Genomic DNA, 15,411 nt, shown 5'->3' on the forward strand with positions numbered 1-15,411 from the left:
CTAATTGTATGATAAGCTGACGTAAACTGTAAACTAAAATGAGCGAGTAACACTCCAAGGAATTTTCAAGACTGGTCAACTCTTTTGGGACAGCAGTAATCGAACAAGAGACTTTTTCGCAACTCGTAATATCTAATCGGATTTGTATTATCTATAATATAGCCGGGTATATAGAGGATTTCTTATTTGCGAGAATTAAACCTACCATAAAAATATATACCGAAATTATTTCTATTGCCACTATTCGCTTAAATTCAATTTTCGCGCCGTTCCCAACCTCCCGTGACGTCTGCGCATCGACCCGTTTAGGTAGTAGCGGGAAGCCAGTTCAAAAAGGACGAACGATAGGTTTAAACATACCTGTGAATTATTGTCCGATGTAACTCCTTTGTAACTCCTTCACAACGTAGTTTAAAGTTGTAGAAATACTGAGAGCACTAGGCATTTTGCACGTCGATCGATTGAGAACCTGAAATAATAAAATTTTACGTATGAAATAAAGTAAAATTGTAAAATGAAACCGAAAATCTATGACTAATTTCGTTCAGAATACTATGACCACGAAGAATATCCTTGATTCAAAATCCCGAAGATAACTACTTCAATTCGATAGATATAAGAATTCGTAATGTTAAAACACGCATAGAATTATTTAAAAATAAAGAATACTACTATTAAATAAGTGTACGAGTATAGGGATTTATAAATGCACGTTACTGCGTAGCAGTATTCAAACAAATAGCTATGGAATATAAAGATCCCGACGTTCCATGAAAAAATAAATTACAAAATAAATAACCGTTGTATATTATATTACTAGAAGATATAAATGACTATAAAGTGTAATACCTCAATATTTATCCTCTTCCATTCTAAACGCTGCTGCGGATGGGACTCTACTGCGGCTGTACTGAGTCTCTGCGCTGCCTTTACATCAAAAATACGAAACTTACAGTACACTCTATTAGCAGAATACAGAATTACACGCCCGCGTATAATCGACCGTTTCAAAATTAACTGACAATGAGATCCATCAGATTTCTGCGGCAATACCTCAGGCCCACTGATATATTTTTTAAATCAGTGCTGAGGCCTGAATCTAATTTTCGAATTAATCATCATCAATCAAACATTTCAAGCTCGAATTTTTTGATAAAATTGAATTGAGAATTTAGTGGCCCAAAGCTACTGAACTATATCGTGCATACCCAACATAGTTTACTACTAGAAGCAAAGAAATGAAAAGAAAAAAAAAATATGCCGATCAGTCTTCAGATCTCTGAGCCATATTGTGAGCTAAGAGACCACTTAACGAAAACCAATCGGCCGCAGCTTCATACCCCTTCAGAATACGATTAATATTGTGATATGAAAAACTGCAGTTATTAAAACACCAGGAAAATAGCCGTTGGATTTAGCATATCAATAATTTTTTAATTTTTTGGGTATTAGTACAAAATTTACCTAATAATGTTGTTACATATGTATACATATTCACCTGAAACCTGATTATTTCTGCCAATAATTGTACTAACTTATCAGCAGAAAATCTTTTATCTTTCATGATTCAAATATGATTTCACTCTTACCAGATAAAATACCGTAGTTCCTAGGCTATAGGCGTAAATATTCAAATTCTTGCTCAATTCAAAATCGAAGTTCAATTAACCGACGACTTGTTGGGAAAAAAATAACAGAATAGAAATCATATTCTAAAATCAATTAATCAACTCAAATAAGATAAGAAAATACGATTAACTTACGCGAAGTGTACGAAGCTTAATTTATTCGACAGACTGATGTTCTGGGAGTTAAAATATTCAAGAATCTGGCGGAATAAACGATTTGGACTTTTTAATTTTGATTGAAATTTTATTTTCGATTTTTTCATGTATCGATCTGAAATCCCTGATAGAGTTTAATTTATAACATTACGAACTACCTTTCCATTTGCTCGGCATTCTCAACTAGCGCCGGCCATTAGATTTTTTGAGTATATTTATATTATCCTAGGGTTCGTACTAGCGCCTTATCATATTCAGCGTTACAGATCACCTGAAGACACTCCTAACAATCGCGACCGTAAAGTAAGGTAATAAAAATGGAGAACGCTTGGCATAGTTGTTGGTATTATAACTGTATTTATACAAACAAATACAAATTCATGAATTAAGGCATGTAGTGGCATACCTTTCAGCAAAATTTGTTTCCGATAATAAATCAAGAGAATATCAAATAAAGTCGATCAGTGAAAGTCATAATTATACAATGTGTAATTGGTATTCATTAGTAACTCGCTCATTCGCACTAGGATCGTTTTCCCAACGCCTTTTGCGTCAGTTCCGTTTTCTTTTGCTGCGCTAATTCCTTTTGCTTTTTCTCATCCTCGCGCTGTTTAGCCGCCTCTGCTCTCTGCTGTTTGATTATTGCTAATCGTGCTAAATCTGCACGTGCTTCATCTGTTTTTCCCTCAGCATGCAGCTTCTGATAATGCGCTTTTGCTCTTTGTTTCTCCAGTTCTTCCCTTTAATACGAATGCATTAGGTTTTAAAAGAGCTGGACGTAATCTAAAAAATTCGATAGTGTTCTTTAATCATTTATTCACCTTTCTCTCCGCGATAATTCAGGTTTAGATGATTTTGCTAGAGTCTCATTGAGCTGAGATAGTTTTTTCACTTTTTTCTGTACCCTGTTCGGATTTTCTACTTGGATTAGATTTTCTACTCCCTTTGCTTTGCCCTGTGAATGAATAATAAACATAAAAAACTTTGTTGCACCAGTATCCGAATACATCGAAATGAATATCGTAAACAGTAAGTTTGCATTCATGAGTCTCTAGATGGACAAGAAGGAATTATTCATATTACTTCTGGGTCTGACTCAGACTCCGATCCTGAATCGCTGTCACTATCGGATCCAGATTCTTCTACTTTCTTCAGTTTGTCACCAGCAGCCACCTTGGATTCTTCAATTTCTTCTTCACTAGAGCTCGGATCACCTCGGGTTTTCTGCCAGCAGAGACATTAGTTAGTCACTTTCCCAATTGACAATGGATTGCTGGTTACCAAAGTTAACCTCCAAGTACTTACTCTCCACTGTCGTTGTTGTTCTTCCTGTCTTCGTTGCTCCTCTAACTCTTCAGGATTGGTAAAGCGGCGATTCCTGCCTTTATGGTTGACAAACTTTCCTGGAAGAATAGAAGAACAGTTTGTCTGGTTTTAATTGTCCTACGAAAGAACGTGCTCATAGCAGCTTAGAAATATTGGGATATCACTTCAACATTATAGAACATTTCGATTATCTTACCACGTGGCATTTTTCTGCAGAATATCAAAACGTATGAAGGAAAAGAAATTATCTTCAATTATACGTTGCTTATTACCACAGAGCTTCTCAAATGGAAAATTATATATCCACCGTCTTTCGTCCGCTGCAGCGATGCTGTCAACTAGCGTAAAGTCAACTCCAACTGGGGGCCCAAGAATTACCACTCGAAGATCTCATAGGGAATTTTTTCACACATTTTGAAGCAACCCTGGAATTAGTCGATTTGCCGAAGACGAGTTCATGTGTGTACATCTGTGGTGTACATTTAACTGCTCTTGACATACGTTATTAGAATATCCCAACCGTTTTCTATTCCTCAGTTGATTTACGGATAGAACATGCCCAAGGTTCGTAGAAGTAAAAAGCCTCCACCTGATGGATGGGAATTGATCGAGCCAACTCTTGAGGAGCTAGAACAAAAGATGCGTGAAGGTTTGTGCACAGCTTAGAACATATCATAACCAAAACACTCGTGTGATATTGATATAAACTTTTATTTCACAGCTGAAACAGAACCACACGAAGGCAAAAGGAAACAAGAATCTCTATGGCCGATATTCAAGATTCATCATCAAAAATCTCGATACATATACGATTTATTCTATCGTCGCAAAGCCATTAGTAGAGGTGAGATTTACACTGATCAATGTATCCCTTGTCAGTCTATCCAGAACAGAACTATATGATTTTCTCTGTTGATTTTGATCTTATTTTATTCTCAGAGCTCTACGACTATTGCTTGAATGAGAATATAGCAGATAAGAACCTTATTGCAAAATGGAAGAAGGTTGGTTACGAGAATTTATGCTGCCTACGTTGTATTCAAACACGAGATACAAATTTCGGAACAAACTGCATTTGTCGAGTTCCAAAAGGAAAGCTGGAGGAAGGAAGGATAGTAGAATGCATTCATTGTGGGTGCAGGGGTTGTTCTGGCTGAATAGTCATTAAAATAAACTAATTAAGGCACTGATTTTATTAAATTGATTCATTCGTTGTAACGGCTGTACGCGAAAATACTTATTTTGTAAATAAATGCATTCTTCAATGTTCTACTTCACCATAAAGTTCCATTTATTAAGCTCCGAAAATCTAGCTGCAAAATGAAGAGGCATTGCCACCACCCAGTCATAAGTGACTGCCTTGTTAGCACATTCTATTGTCATCCTAAATGTGTCTCTATCCTTCTGCTCGCTAGTAAATACTATTCTCGTTCCGAGTTGTATTTTGGGAAGCTGCATCAGCTTCTGTTCACCATCCACAAATATATTTCCATTGGGTGTAATAAGAATTGATCCTTTTCTTTTCAGACTTTCAGTAATACCCACAGGCTCGAATACCAATCCAATGCCTTCATCATTACTTCCAGGTACTGCTTCCAGAAACTGAAATCATTTTGATACATTCATAGATCGAAACCTGACTCAATGTAATAGATTCACTCACCTTAAACTCGATAATATGATCAGCACTGAATTGAGGACTCTGGGATAACAGAGTGCTCATGTTCTTTGTGACTTTAGTCGCAATTCTTCCATTATTTGTGATTAAATAATCAGCATTCTCTGTATCCCAGCCTAAAACACGCATTCAGTAATTAAAGTGTGATGAATAGTAAAATTGAGGAGATTAATAGTCTTCTTATTGACAATTACTGTAGGGCGGTATAGTAGTCTTTGCTATACGATGAACACTCCAGGCAGTGTCAGAAACCTGAATTCCAACTCTGAGGGTTACAGATTGATCCACGGACAAATCCCTGACAAAGCATGATGTTTCGGGACCAATATACACTGTCTCAAAGACAGGAGAAGTGGGGTCACTTATTTCACCAAGGGCCTTTTGTACGATAAAAGTTTGCTCCTCACACGCATACTCGGGATCTGAAAGGTGCCACTTTATTCGTAAGGATCCTGGACGTTCACAAACTTCTGTAAATTGAGCTGGTCCCATCCGCAGTACGCAACCCAAATGGGATATGCGATCAACGATTTCTCTTTTCACATCTTCGTTTGGAGGGCTGAAAGTCACGTATGGTAACTCCTCTGGCATTGGAACTGCTGGTATTCTAAAATTGCAGGAATCAGTCAAAAATTTGACAAAAAAAAGAGAAACTAACATAAAAATGATTAACACTTTTGTATACCTTCCCATATGACTAGTAGCAGTGATAATTTTTCCAAATCTCTCGTTGTTGAATGTAACTGGATGCCTGAGCATGGTTTCGGTTAATACAATGAGATGCTGTGTGCTACGAATTTGAGCATCTACTTCTTGCTTGCATGCTCCTAAAGGACTCAAACCTTCGTATTTAAAAACTTCGGTTTCTAGTCTGACTAAATCTCGTCTCTTGTTAATCTCGCTGTTTAAAGTATCCATCAAACGTAGATATGCAGAATCTATATTTTTTAACGTCTGTTCACTGGTGTTTATAATCTACAAAAAAGGTACATCACTTGAACCCTCTGCCAATTGATTACTTAACTAACATTTTACCTGATCTTTTGCATCCTCAAGATCTTTCAACTGCTCTTCTAATTTGCCAAGATATTCCTTGGCAGATTTAACTATATCTTTGACATGTACTTCAACTTCTCCTGGGAGTTGAGCATCTTTTTCAGAAATACTTTCTCCAATATCAAGTATAGAATAATCAAGATTCCAATCAGCATCAACATGCTCTTCACATTGTTCTAATCTATGTATTGCAGTGCTTAATCTGCGTCTCAGCTCATTTTCTCTGGAAACCCTATTATCTTCAGTCTCATTGGGCTCTACTGAACTAATCTGCATCCTATGTTTCAATATTTCTGTACTTTGTATATGAGATATATACTCTGTTCCATCATTAGTGTCCTCCACAATTTTATGTTTCGATTCCTCAGACAACCCTTTTATTTGTTCCATGTCTTCAATAGCAGATTCCCAATCTATCTCTCTTAGCGTATCGTATCCTAGAACTGGTGAAAGTAAACTACTTCCATTCTGTTTGAAAGCACGAGAAATGGCTTGATCCATTTCTGGGCTTCTCATCACATTAGTTGTAGAAAAATCATTAGGTGTCAAGCTTGTAGAATAATAGCTGCTTTCAGAAATAATAGGGTAATTTAACATGCATGAAGAATCAGTATCATTCGAATTTTTAGGGGAATAGGGCAAAGTATCATAGGTTTTTGTGAATTCAACATCTGAAAGGGCCATTGCAGTTCTGGTAGGATGTGTTTTTTCTTTCATAACGATTTCAGAATGATTATTATGCCCACAACTTTCTACAATTTCTTTGTTATTTGCATTCAGCAAATTAATCGTTTTGTTAACATCTTCTGGACGAATATCTCTGATTATGTAGTTTCCTAAAACATGCAGAGTTGATGGAAATATTTCTACTTTTTCAACTACAGTAGGAACAGTCGCAAACTCTCTCACAGTAGGTGTTATGTAAGGGTGCGTGATATTTGAATTTCTTACATGATTTTCAACATGAGCATCAAGCATATTTTTTTGTGCTGTGACCATTTCGTTAAGATTGGCTATAACATGTTTAATACTGGAAACTGAGGAATAGGTCAAAGATTTTTTTGAATCATATTCTTTGCGAAATTTGAGAGATTTATCATCGCAATTACTCGTAATATTAGAAGTGTTAAAATTGGAGCGTTTGATATCAGGTAACATAGATGCAATGATGTTATTCAGAGGCGAATTCCCTAAACTTCTTTCATTGTGTTCAGTTATTGTACTGTTTCTTCTTGTGGTATCATTTACAATTGAAGGGGTAGTAACATAATTGTTTAAATGTTCAGTATTATTAGTGTATTCAGTCCCATCTTTTATATTTCGCATTGACTGATCTGGGCCAGCTAAACTATTCCCTGTTTGGTTCTCTTCCAGATATTTAGCAGTTAGTTTTTGCCAGGAATATCTGTATTCAGGTTCATTCGCACACAGATCTTCCAAAGAAGTTGTCTTAGAATACAAGCTACTATTTTCAAGTTGCCTGAATTCAAGTTCGTCATCTTTTGTTTGTGGAATAATTTGCCATGAGTATTTAATTTCAACATTTTTATCGCTTGAATAATTATCTGAGTTTAATTCACAGCAAACTACATCACAGTTTTGTTTTTTTTCATCGTCAGTTTCCCCTATTTGCGTTGTGTAGGGTGGAGCTTTATTAAGCTGTGATGAACATTTTTCATGAAGTTTACTACCTAGCTGTTGATTGTGAGTGTTATTGAAGTCAGTCAATAGTGGAATAACTTCGTTTGATAAATGATGTGAGGCATGGCTAGCTTCATCAATTTTTGGAAATTTTTGATCCAAGTATACTTCTAAATTCTCACTAATTTGGTGGGATTCTGCCAGAACATCTACTTTCGTGAGTAAAGTCTGCATTAGATGATGAACATCACCAATTATTACAGTGTTTTCGAAATCATTTGCTCCAGCATTATTTGCGGCAATCTGGATTTGTTCTTGGCCATTGCTTTCAGATGTAACATTGCAATCAGAAATACCGAAATCACGTTCGCTTTCAGAACTAGATAGTATGCTGACAGGTAGTTTGGGTAATGAGTCTTCGAGAAAGTAGTCTAAAGATTTACTAGAGTTACAAAACCGTGTTTCTACAGAGGAGGTGAAGCTGCTCATAGAATTTTTTGATGTCTCAGTAAGGGGCTTTTCTTCCTGCCATAGTTCTCTAGAATTTAAGTCTGAGCTTGATCGCAATCTTTGTTCTCTCTTTTCTGGTAACACAATTGCATCCTGATGCAAATACACATTCCTATCAGGAGATTGACTTCGAGATGGGTAATCAAATGGGGACCGGGACATGGGAATGCTATCCTTGTTTATATTTTTTATGGATTGCAATGTTTTCACCTGAGTAATTGGGAAGGAAAAAATTAATTGGGCAATGAATATTCACGTAATATTTCCGAGTGTACCTGCAGTGCAGATTGTTTGATATGATTTATTTCAAGTTTTCCAGAACTTGGAGGCTGTTTCAATGGTTGGTTGCAAAGACTTTGTGCTTTTGCAATCTTTAATCTTGAATTCGGAGCTATAGTTTGTGCTGAAGGAAATAGTTTTCCAGGAGGAGGTGGCAGTTTTACTGGTACCATAACATCTTTCGTTATCAATATCATATCTGGTTTCAAGAGATCTTCATTCCTCTTCGACAATTTTTTATGAGATTTAGCCTTGCTACCTCGCTTAGCATTCATTTTCAATTGATTATAATCCTAATAAAAAAACGATGGGTATGTTTTTCTGTTCAATGTATCAGAAAGACTCAGATGAATGTTTAGGAAATCTACACCCAATAAGAATTGGTCAATACTAAACTATAAAGTTTTTAGGTTTAATCATGTGATTCAGGCACCAAGTTAATTAAGAACTATGATTAATTTTTGTGCAGGTAAAGTGTAGCTGTAAATGAAGAAGCAGTCATGTAAACAGGGATATCATAATTAGTATTTATTAAATCAGTGTCGTATTACGTTCAGTATGAAACGTTTTCAGGGTTAGAGATATGTAAAACTTAAAACATTAATGAATACATAGTGAGTATGAGATGTAATGTATTATGAAGAATAGACATTTGTCTAATGATCAAATACTTACACAGGTAGATGACTTTTTAACTTTAGGGAAGAATCTACTTGTCTTGGGTGTGGCTAACAATAAAAATAAAAAAGTCATGTGGGTGAATGTTTCTTAGACAGTCTAATGGACTTCTTTACTTCTACTCAAATAAAATGTGATTAAAAATTCTCTACCAGCTGCGGTGATCGTTGAGTATTGAAATATTGGAACGTACTATCAATCGTCAAAATAAACCATGGGATTTATATGGCTATGCCGTAATGCTGTTACATTGAATTTGATAAACAAATCAAAAATGACACCAGTGTTTATGGTTATAATCAATGATTCTACACTTCAGAGCTGTCATCTGTGAATAAGCATAGAAGCTTGACAGAAAAAATAAGGAAAAAGACTCAATGCCGACAGGGTTGCGGAACACTAGGTGCACATTCAGTCTGAGGGTTTTACTGATGTTGGACAAATCACGGCACAACTTATTTGAGATAAAATGAAACAATATTTTGTGTTTGGATTGTTGAAAAAAAAAATTAATAATAATAATTGTGATCAGAACTATGTGAAATAAAATTACATTGAAGAGCTCAAAAGTTACCACGTACTTTTTAATCACGGTGTACCAAACGAGGCTCAAGAAGCTGCGTCCAACTCAATGAAATGATGTCATTATCTGTGTCCTTTGTTTCTTCTGCTTCTTCAAGATCAAACTTTCCTTGGGGTGATTGAATTTCATGTTTTCCAGCTGTAAAAGAGGATGAGAAATAGCAAAAACTTGATCACCAATTCTTAATTAGCGCTTGGAAATATTCTTTGAATGTTCACCTAAGATCTGAAATTCGTAAGTGATTCCATCTGGTAAAACCTTTATAGTTCGAGCAATAATGTCTTCCGAAACTTCTGGAGTATAGTCTGATGACAGCTTCAGCATCTGGAATCAAAATTAGATATTTTTTGATATGCCCCAAGTTTGAATAATATTAAAGCATTTCGGAACTTGCTTTGAACGCAATGACATCATGAACCCGAGCTTTATTTCCCATTAAAGGATAAGTTCGTTTTGAAGCTAGCGTGAAGAAATCTTCGCATTCCTTCTTTTTGACCTCAGTCGTTTCATTGATTAAGCTTGGCTCTTCAGTTTTTTTCCTTGTGAAGGTAATTGGAGTAGAGCTCTGCCGCAAAGCCAAAAGATTAGCTAAGCCTGATGAAGGCATAGCCGGTTTATCCCAGTGAATATTATTTCCTAGTTTAGCAGATCCAGGTATTCTGGAGTCATTAGATGCACAGCTATCATATCCCGGAAACTCATGTTCCTCTACCTCATCTCCGAAACGGATATGTTTTCCATTGGAAATTGAGACAGCTTTAATTATCTTTGGTTTCTTGTATTCAGAGTCTGCTTTGTCATTTGTAGCAGCAGGTTGATTCATCGTCTCATCTTTAGCCTTTTTTTTAGTACGTACTCTCTTTCTTTTATTTTTCAAATGGGTTGAATCTGCCCCTGAAAATCTCTCTGTGATATTAACATCTGCTTTGGAATCCGAAGCACTTTCGATGGATGAAACATTTATCAAGCTCAAGAACATGGTATTTCCACTAGTCTCTGTTATCTCTGCATTGTTATTTTCTCCATCACTCGACTCAACATTAGAACTTTTGTTCATTTTAAAATCAGGATCCTTTTCCTTCGACTGTGACATTACAGGAATCATATCGCTGTGAGGATCTGCTGTAGCTTTTGAAGGAGTTGGATCATCTTGTAAACCGGTCCCAGGGACAACGCTGGAAACGAATATCAGCATAATGTAAAACATTGTTCTCTCTAGGTTGGGAGAAAAATCGTTGTTGTCTGGATATTAAAATACTCACAGAACCATTTCATTATCATTTAGAATGCGAGCGTCTTCGTTTGGCGGAAGGTATTCTCCAGAGGTCAACAATAGGTGGAACGATTTACGTATGTCAAACACTTTGGCAATGTGCTTTTGCAAATGACAAATGCAGGATATCGTATCCTTGTTGACGTAGACCCAACTCGCGCGCCTCACGTCATTATAAAAATTTGAAAGATCCAACTTTACCCGAAAATTACACCGACACATTTTAAACTTCAATTATTTGCTTTTTTATAGGGTTAATGTCACCTTCTCCACGTGCTAGCTACTAACAAACTGAGAAGAAACGCGGGACTGTGTGCCACGATATTTTTCAAACCGTAGTACTGACAGATGGCAGCATGCTCTTGTACTGTATTGGTAATCTACCCCCGCGGGAATTCTGGGAGATTATTTGAATAAGGGTTTTTCAGACATCAAGGTAGGGTGGTGGTATCATTCATTCATTGTGGAAAAAAGGGACTTAGGATAGTGAGGTAATAAAAATTTAATTTAAAATTCGGCAACAAGCGTACATAAATTCAAATGAAGTCCATTCTCCTGGATTTCTCCTCGCTGTATTTGCTGGAGAATTTCATAGCCAGCTCATTGACGAGTTCCCAGAAGATGATGGGATTCAAATTGTGACTTAGCTGGTGTAGTAAAAACCAGTCACCAATTCCAAAAGATTGAACCACAGTTTCAGCCTTAGATCGAGAAATGAATTGAACTGTCGCTCGGAGAAGATATACGCGAGCCCAAGGTTGAGAAAATACTATAATCCTGAAAGATAATTCAAATTTATGAAAACACTCATCATCCTACAGGAGCACAATATTAATCTTACCTGTAAATAACAGCAAGCCCGCTGACAATTGCCAAAAATACTAGCCAAAACCAGATGAAGACAAAGATTTTTTCATTCACAACGTTCAATGGCAAAATGCAGAGAGCATCATGTGTTTGAGGTGATCCAGAGGAACCAAATGTATGGATCGTACATTTGGTAACTTTAGGAAAAAGTCTCGCCATGGGATCGATCCTCTGAAACGGATTCGTTTCAATTGCGAATGCGGTGACAGCCGGTCCGTACTTAGAGAATTGTCCTTCCAAGAATACGTCTAGGAAATAAATTTGACCGATCTATATAGAAAAAAAATGTTTTATTTTCATTAATTTGAACCTAAAAAGTTGAAATATGGGACGTAATTTGGTACTTCAAGAATTTCTCAAGAGATTTTATACGCGAACATTTTTAAAACGTAAAATGGTAATTGCGCAACGAATCCCTCCCGCGATTTAGCTCCGGACGTTGAGTTTCCGTTCAACTTTTTACAGAAAACGAAAATGAGGCACAGTTATCGTAGACTACTCATAGTGCCTGGCTCTTAACGACACCGCCTTATTAAAAAATCAACGACTTTATAACCGTCAAGGCTTTTGCCGTCTCTCTGGCTATAGTTACGATATCAATATCACACAAATTTTAGAAAGGTGCCTCGGAAAAAATTACATTCTGAACCGCACTGTCCATCACCCTTTCAATATCGAATGGGGATCATCGACTCATAAATCAATGAAAATTTATTTCGAAAAACAAATCGGTGAACATTAATGGGAGTAATAGCTACTAGACTGCGAAAGGGTTGAACAAATATTTTTTAATTTCTACAATCAATCGATCATAATTTTCTTTTATTTTATTATATTCATCACCTATGTGCTGTGGCATTAGTTTGCAATACTTACCGCATTGCAAAAGTTTAAAATTTCGCAAGTTAAGAATCTGAATGCGTAAAAGTTGTGGGTATGCAAATTAGTGGTGGTAAAGTATTCCACCAGCTGGTCCTTCCTCTCCTTGGACCAGACGTCCCGAAAAAATGGTGTACCGAGATTTGCGGATAGCAGTTTCACCGTACCACGTTCCCATACCCCCCATAAGGCTCGGGGTGTATAAAACATTAGTGCTTGAAGGGCGAGTACGAAACAAACCTGTTCTTCCCAAAAACGAGAAGATCCCAAATCAAACAGAGATTAGTTGAACCAATGAAGAAAAACGATAAAAAATAGATACCACAAAGATCCTTTCGAAGAATTATTAGAAATCCGTGGGGATGCTGCACTTATCTCTTTTCCATTTATAGAATTACGTACCCATTGGTAGTACCGATGGTGGTGTATTTCGTCGTTATCAAGGGCCTGTCCTACTCCGGGACTCGCTACGCCGATTCCTGGTGTTCCAGTCAAATGTCGGGATACGGTAAATGTACTATAGATCCAGCAGTAGGCGTTTATGGGGTCTCTGTCTGTGGAGAGTTTGGGAAATGATAAGGGTCGATATTAGATTTAATACAATTGAGGAAATTGGATCGTCGGAAACCCTGTCACCGCAAATATGATATCTAAATTCAGAATAGATGAAGTATTAAAATGAAGATTGAGAATTTTCCATGGATTAGATGGACCCGTGACTTATTATATGCGCTTGAGGTTTATACATATGGATATAAAAGGGGAATTTTGAATAGAAAATGTTCAGAAATTATTAGAGTTATTCAATAAGCTATCCTGATCGTTTTCCGATACTCTAAATAGATGTTCTCTATATGCACCGATCCGCCGGTATACCCGACTTTTTTTTTTGATCTCTTTTATTCAGCTTCCCGCATCATACGTATACTTTCATCGCATTTTCTGAAATCTTCTCAACAATATTTTATGATGTTAAACGATGAAATTTTATTTGAAAAAATAATAATAATTATTATAAAATAAATAACTCCCTCATGGTAGCGTCGGGGAAATTCAAATCCCGTCTGTATAAGAAAAAAAAATGATGAAAAGTCTTTTATAATAACCTACCAATTCAATTTTGAAATACTGAGCACTTGATTTAATTGAATAGATAAGAAGCGATGTAAAATAATCAATTATGTAATATAGAAATACCAATGGTCTTGTCCGTGATACACGAAATGGGTTCACCGATGTATTGCTTGGCGGTAACAAGAATCGCACAAGTCGATAAAATAAGAACCGTAGCCCTTGAGTGTAACCTGAAGACGAGATTGTCGATCCTTACGGTTTCCTCTTGTAAAAGGGATTTTAAGGAGTCGAACAAATCGATCATTTTATAATTGTGGAATACTAACGAAATTATCAGAAACACGGTTTGTTGTAGTTTATAGTACTTTTGGTTATAATTCGTGTAAATCCAATGGCCGATGTGAACAATATATCAAAACCGGTTGCGATCCCTCGTAAACTTTGAAACAATTGAGACTGTAGCAACGCTCGTTCATCCTTTGTGCGAGTTTCGCAGTTCCATTGTAACAAGTTCGCATGCAGCACCAGAGCTACGGATTGTTAAAAGTTGACAATCTGCCGGTTTTGAATTATCATCATTGTTTCAGAAGCATTCTGAAATTTCTGTCGCAAGTCACTGCCCGTAACACACCCACCCGTCAATATGCAATTTTCTCTTTGAAAATTTATCGACGTTTCCCTTCACAGTGGGGAAACCTGACCCGAGCACAGTTTGATAGGATCGAAATACCCCAACCGAATTCGAGGACACAAAAGAATACCTCCTGTAACCAGAAGAATGAAATAAAATAATTTAATATCAAAATACGATCATTCTTTTTCCATCCTTGACAATCTGTAGGAGTTTTCTTTCTTCTCTTTCCTCTTGATTCCACGTGTAATGAAAATGAATTGTAACCTTCTCAGGACTTCACCCGAAACCCTTCGGATTATTGTATAAAAATGCGGATTGGAATTCAAAATTAGCCTTTATACTCGCCGATGGAGATGGATCATGGCTAGCTGAAGTTGTCTAGAATCGGTATTATTATACGCGAAACTCAAAGGGAATAGCTCCAAAGCTCGGTAAGTTGAGTTAGCAAATGGGGGTAGCTCGGTCCAAAGGAGATTAAAAGCTCAGTTGCGGGATGACAACCGTTTTACATTAATCTCCGTTTAAAATTTCATTACAGATAGAATGGAGATAAAAGCAATAAATCAAACGGTAAAGATATAGCTGGTATTTCATTGCGACTTCAACAAGCGAATTAGAATTCGCTAATCGAATCGATATTATACCTATGTGAAATATCTGTTACAAACGCTCACTGAATTTCCCCGTAATTTTTTTTTTCAATCTCCTTTCAAAAACGGGATCTTCTTTGAATTCAATTTCATCCAAACTCCCGAGAAACCTAATAATAAATTCGTTCAGTACCAAACATTCACATTGAAAACCGCTAGCTGATGATTTACACTAAATCGATACGAATAAATGTAATTACGTACTAACTATCGCAGCTTACAAAATTCATCAAAATCATACGGCGTGTCCATATGGGAGTTGAAGTAAAATCAATACCAGGTAATCATGTGCATGCATATTTATGTACAGATTCTGCTGGCATTACGTACATCATATACACACCTACATAGATACCTACTAAACGAGGTATTACCTCAAGCGGGGTAGAATTTCGATACAGGAGACGGTCGGAATAATTTTTCGGCGTAATTCTATTTGATATTCAGTGTGAAATATAACGAATTGAATAAACACATAATTAAGTCAGTGAGAAGGAGA

The 15,411-nt window shown here is 36.5% G+C and overlaps 5 protein-coding genes across 9 annotated transcripts; 1 reads left to right on the forward strand and 4 right to left on the reverse strand.

Annotated features, from left to right (window-relative positions):
* Window positions 1-2,121: 2,121 nt before the first annotated feature.
* On the reverse strand, window positions 2,122-3,466 carry LOC105694073 (28 kDa heat- and acid-stable phosphoprotein-like). Its single transcript, XM_012414422.3, has 5 exons — window positions 3,307-3,466; window positions 3,090-3,187; window positions 2,868-3,008; window positions 2,606-2,739; window positions 2,122-2,524 (listed from the first exon to the last, which is right to left on the reverse strand). The coding sequence occupies exons 1-5, from the start codon at window positions 3,314-3,316 to the stop codon at window positions 2,308-2,310; spliced, it is 600 nt and encodes a 199-aa protein (XP_012269845.2). The 5' UTR covers window positions 3,317-3,466; the 3' UTR covers window positions 2,122-2,307.
* An 81-nt stretch (window positions 3,467-3,547) lies between these two features.
* On the forward strand, window positions 3,548-4,387 carry LOC105694074 (protein BUD31 homolog). Its single transcript, XM_012414423.3, has 3 exons — window positions 3,548-3,759; window positions 3,832-3,954; window positions 4,050-4,387. The coding sequence occupies exons 1-3, from the start codon at window positions 3,666-3,668 to the stop codon at window positions 4,265-4,267; spliced, it is 435 nt and encodes a 144-aa protein (XP_012269846.1). The 5' UTR covers window positions 3,548-3,665; the 3' UTR covers window positions 4,268-4,387.
* LOC105694071 lies at window positions 4,289-8,163 on the reverse strand. The gene is made up of 5 exons (XM_048654546.1): window positions 5,824-8,163; window positions 5,474-5,763; window positions 4,983-5,395; window positions 4,774-4,904; window positions 4,289-4,712 (listed from the first exon to the last, which is right to left on the reverse strand). Exons 1-5 carry the CDS (start codon window positions 8,155-8,157, stop codon window positions 4,380-4,382), a joined length of 3,501 nt encoding a protein of 1,166 aa, XP_048510503.1. The 5' UTR covers window positions 8,158-8,163; the 3' UTR covers window positions 4,289-4,379.
* LOC105694072 lies at window positions 6,135-11,187 on the reverse strand. Of its 5 annotated transcripts, none has more exons than XR_007278187.1 (6): window positions 10,798-11,186; window positions 9,930-10,710; window positions 9,754-9,859; window positions 9,534-9,673; window positions 8,950-9,002; window positions 6,135-6,287 (listed from the first exon to the last, which is right to left on the reverse strand). XR_007278187.1 is itself a non-coding variant. In XM_012414421.3 (5 exons), the coding sequence occupies exons 1-4, from the start codon at window positions 11,028-11,030 to the stop codon at window positions 9,537-9,539; spliced, it is 1,257 nt and encodes a 418-aa protein (XP_012269844.2). In that variant the 5' UTR covers window positions 11,031-11,186; the 3' UTR covers window positions 6,135-6,287; window positions 9,534-9,536. The 5 variants fall into 5 exon arrangements, 3 of the variants coding, with proteins under 3 accessions (XP_012269844.2, XP_048510514.1, XP_048510513.1); XR_007278186.1 differs by lacking the exon at window positions 6,135-6,287 and adding an exon at window positions 8,515-8,567; XM_012414421.3 differs by lacking the exon at window positions 8,950-9,002.
* Window positions 11,188-11,292: 105 nt separating this feature from the next.
* Window positions 11,293-14,077, reverse strand: LOC105694059 (innexin inx2-like). Its single transcript, XM_048654302.1, has 5 exons — window positions 13,752-14,077; window positions 12,957-13,144; window positions 12,552-12,794; window positions 11,650-11,945; window positions 11,293-11,585 (listed from the first exon to the last, which is right to left on the reverse strand). The coding sequence occupies exons 1-5, from the start codon at window positions 13,930-13,932 to the stop codon at window positions 11,345-11,347; spliced, it is 1,149 nt and encodes a 382-aa protein (XP_048510259.1). The 5' UTR covers window positions 13,933-14,077; the 3' UTR covers window positions 11,293-11,344.
* Between the last annotated feature and the right edge of the window lie 1,334 nt (window positions 14,078-15,411).

This window comes from Athalia rosae, chromosome 4 (genome assembly GCF_917208135.1).
Source record: "Athalia rosae chromosome 4, iyAthRosa1.1, whole genome shotgun sequence".
NCBI lineage: Eukaryota > Metazoa > Arthropoda > Insecta > Hymenoptera > Athaliidae > Athalia > Athalia rosae.

Excerpts from the sequence above, each read along its gene's own strand:
- LOC105694073 (XM_012414422.3), bottom strand. Across the intron at positions 3,009-3,089 it reads AACAACAACGACAGTGGAGA|AAAACCCGAGGTGATCCGAG; the intron begins GTAAGTACTTGG and ends CTCTGCTGGCAG. Across the intron at positions 2,740-2,867 it reads AGTCTGAGTCAGACCCAGAA|GGCAAAGCAAAGGGAGTAGA; the intron begins GTAATATGAATA and ends ATTCATTCACAG.
- LOC105694074 (XM_012414423.3), top strand. The coding sequence starts at position 3,666 with ATGCCCAAGGTTCGTAGAAGTAAAAAGCCTCCACCTGATGGATGGGAA. Across the intron at positions 3,760-3,831 it reads AGAACAAAAGATGCGTGAAG|CTGAAACAGAACCACACGAA; the intron begins GTTTGTGCACAG and ends TTTATTTCACAG. Across the intron at positions 3,955-4,049 it reads TCGCAAAGCCATTAGTAGAG|AGCTCTACGACTATTGCTTG; the intron begins GTGAGATTTACA and ends TTTTATTCTCAG.
- LOC105694071 (XM_048654546.1), bottom strand. The coding sequence starts at position 8,157 with ATGTCCCGGTCCCCATTTGATTACCCATCTCGAAGTCAATCTCCTGAT. Across the intron at positions 5,396-5,473 it reads GCTACTAGTCATATGGGAAG|AATACCAGCAGTTCCAATGC; the intron begins GTATACAAAAGT and ends CTGCAATTTTAG. Across the intron at positions 4,713-4,773 it reads ATCATATTATCGAGTTTAAG|TTTCTGGAAGCAGTACCTGG; the intron begins GTGAGTGAATCT and ends AAATGATTTCAG.
- LOC105694072 (XM_012414421.3), bottom strand. The coding sequence starts at position 11,030 with ATGTGTCGGTGTAATTTTCGGGTAAAGTTGGATCTTTCAAATTTTTAT. Across the intron at positions 9,860-9,929 it reads ATGATGTCATTGCGTTCAAA|ATGCTGAAGCTGTCATCAGA; the intron begins GCAAGTTCCGAA and ends TTTTGATTCCAG. Across the intron at positions 9,674-9,753 it reads TTACGAATTTCAGATCTTAG|CTGGAAAACATGAAATTCAA; the intron begins GTGAACATTCAA and ends CCTCTTTTACAG.
- LOC105694059 (XM_048654302.1), bottom strand. The coding sequence starts at position 13,932 with ATGATCGATTTGTTCGACTCCTTAAAATCCCTTTTACAAGAGGAAACC. Across the intron at positions 13,145-13,751 it reads TATCACGGACAAGACCATTG|AATATCGACCCTTATCATTT; the intron begins GTATTTCTATAT and ends TGTATTAAATCT. Across the intron at positions 11,586-11,649 it reads GGGCTTGCTGTTATTTACAG|GATTATAGTATTTTCTCAAC; the intron begins GTAAGATTAATA and ends ATTATCTTTCAG.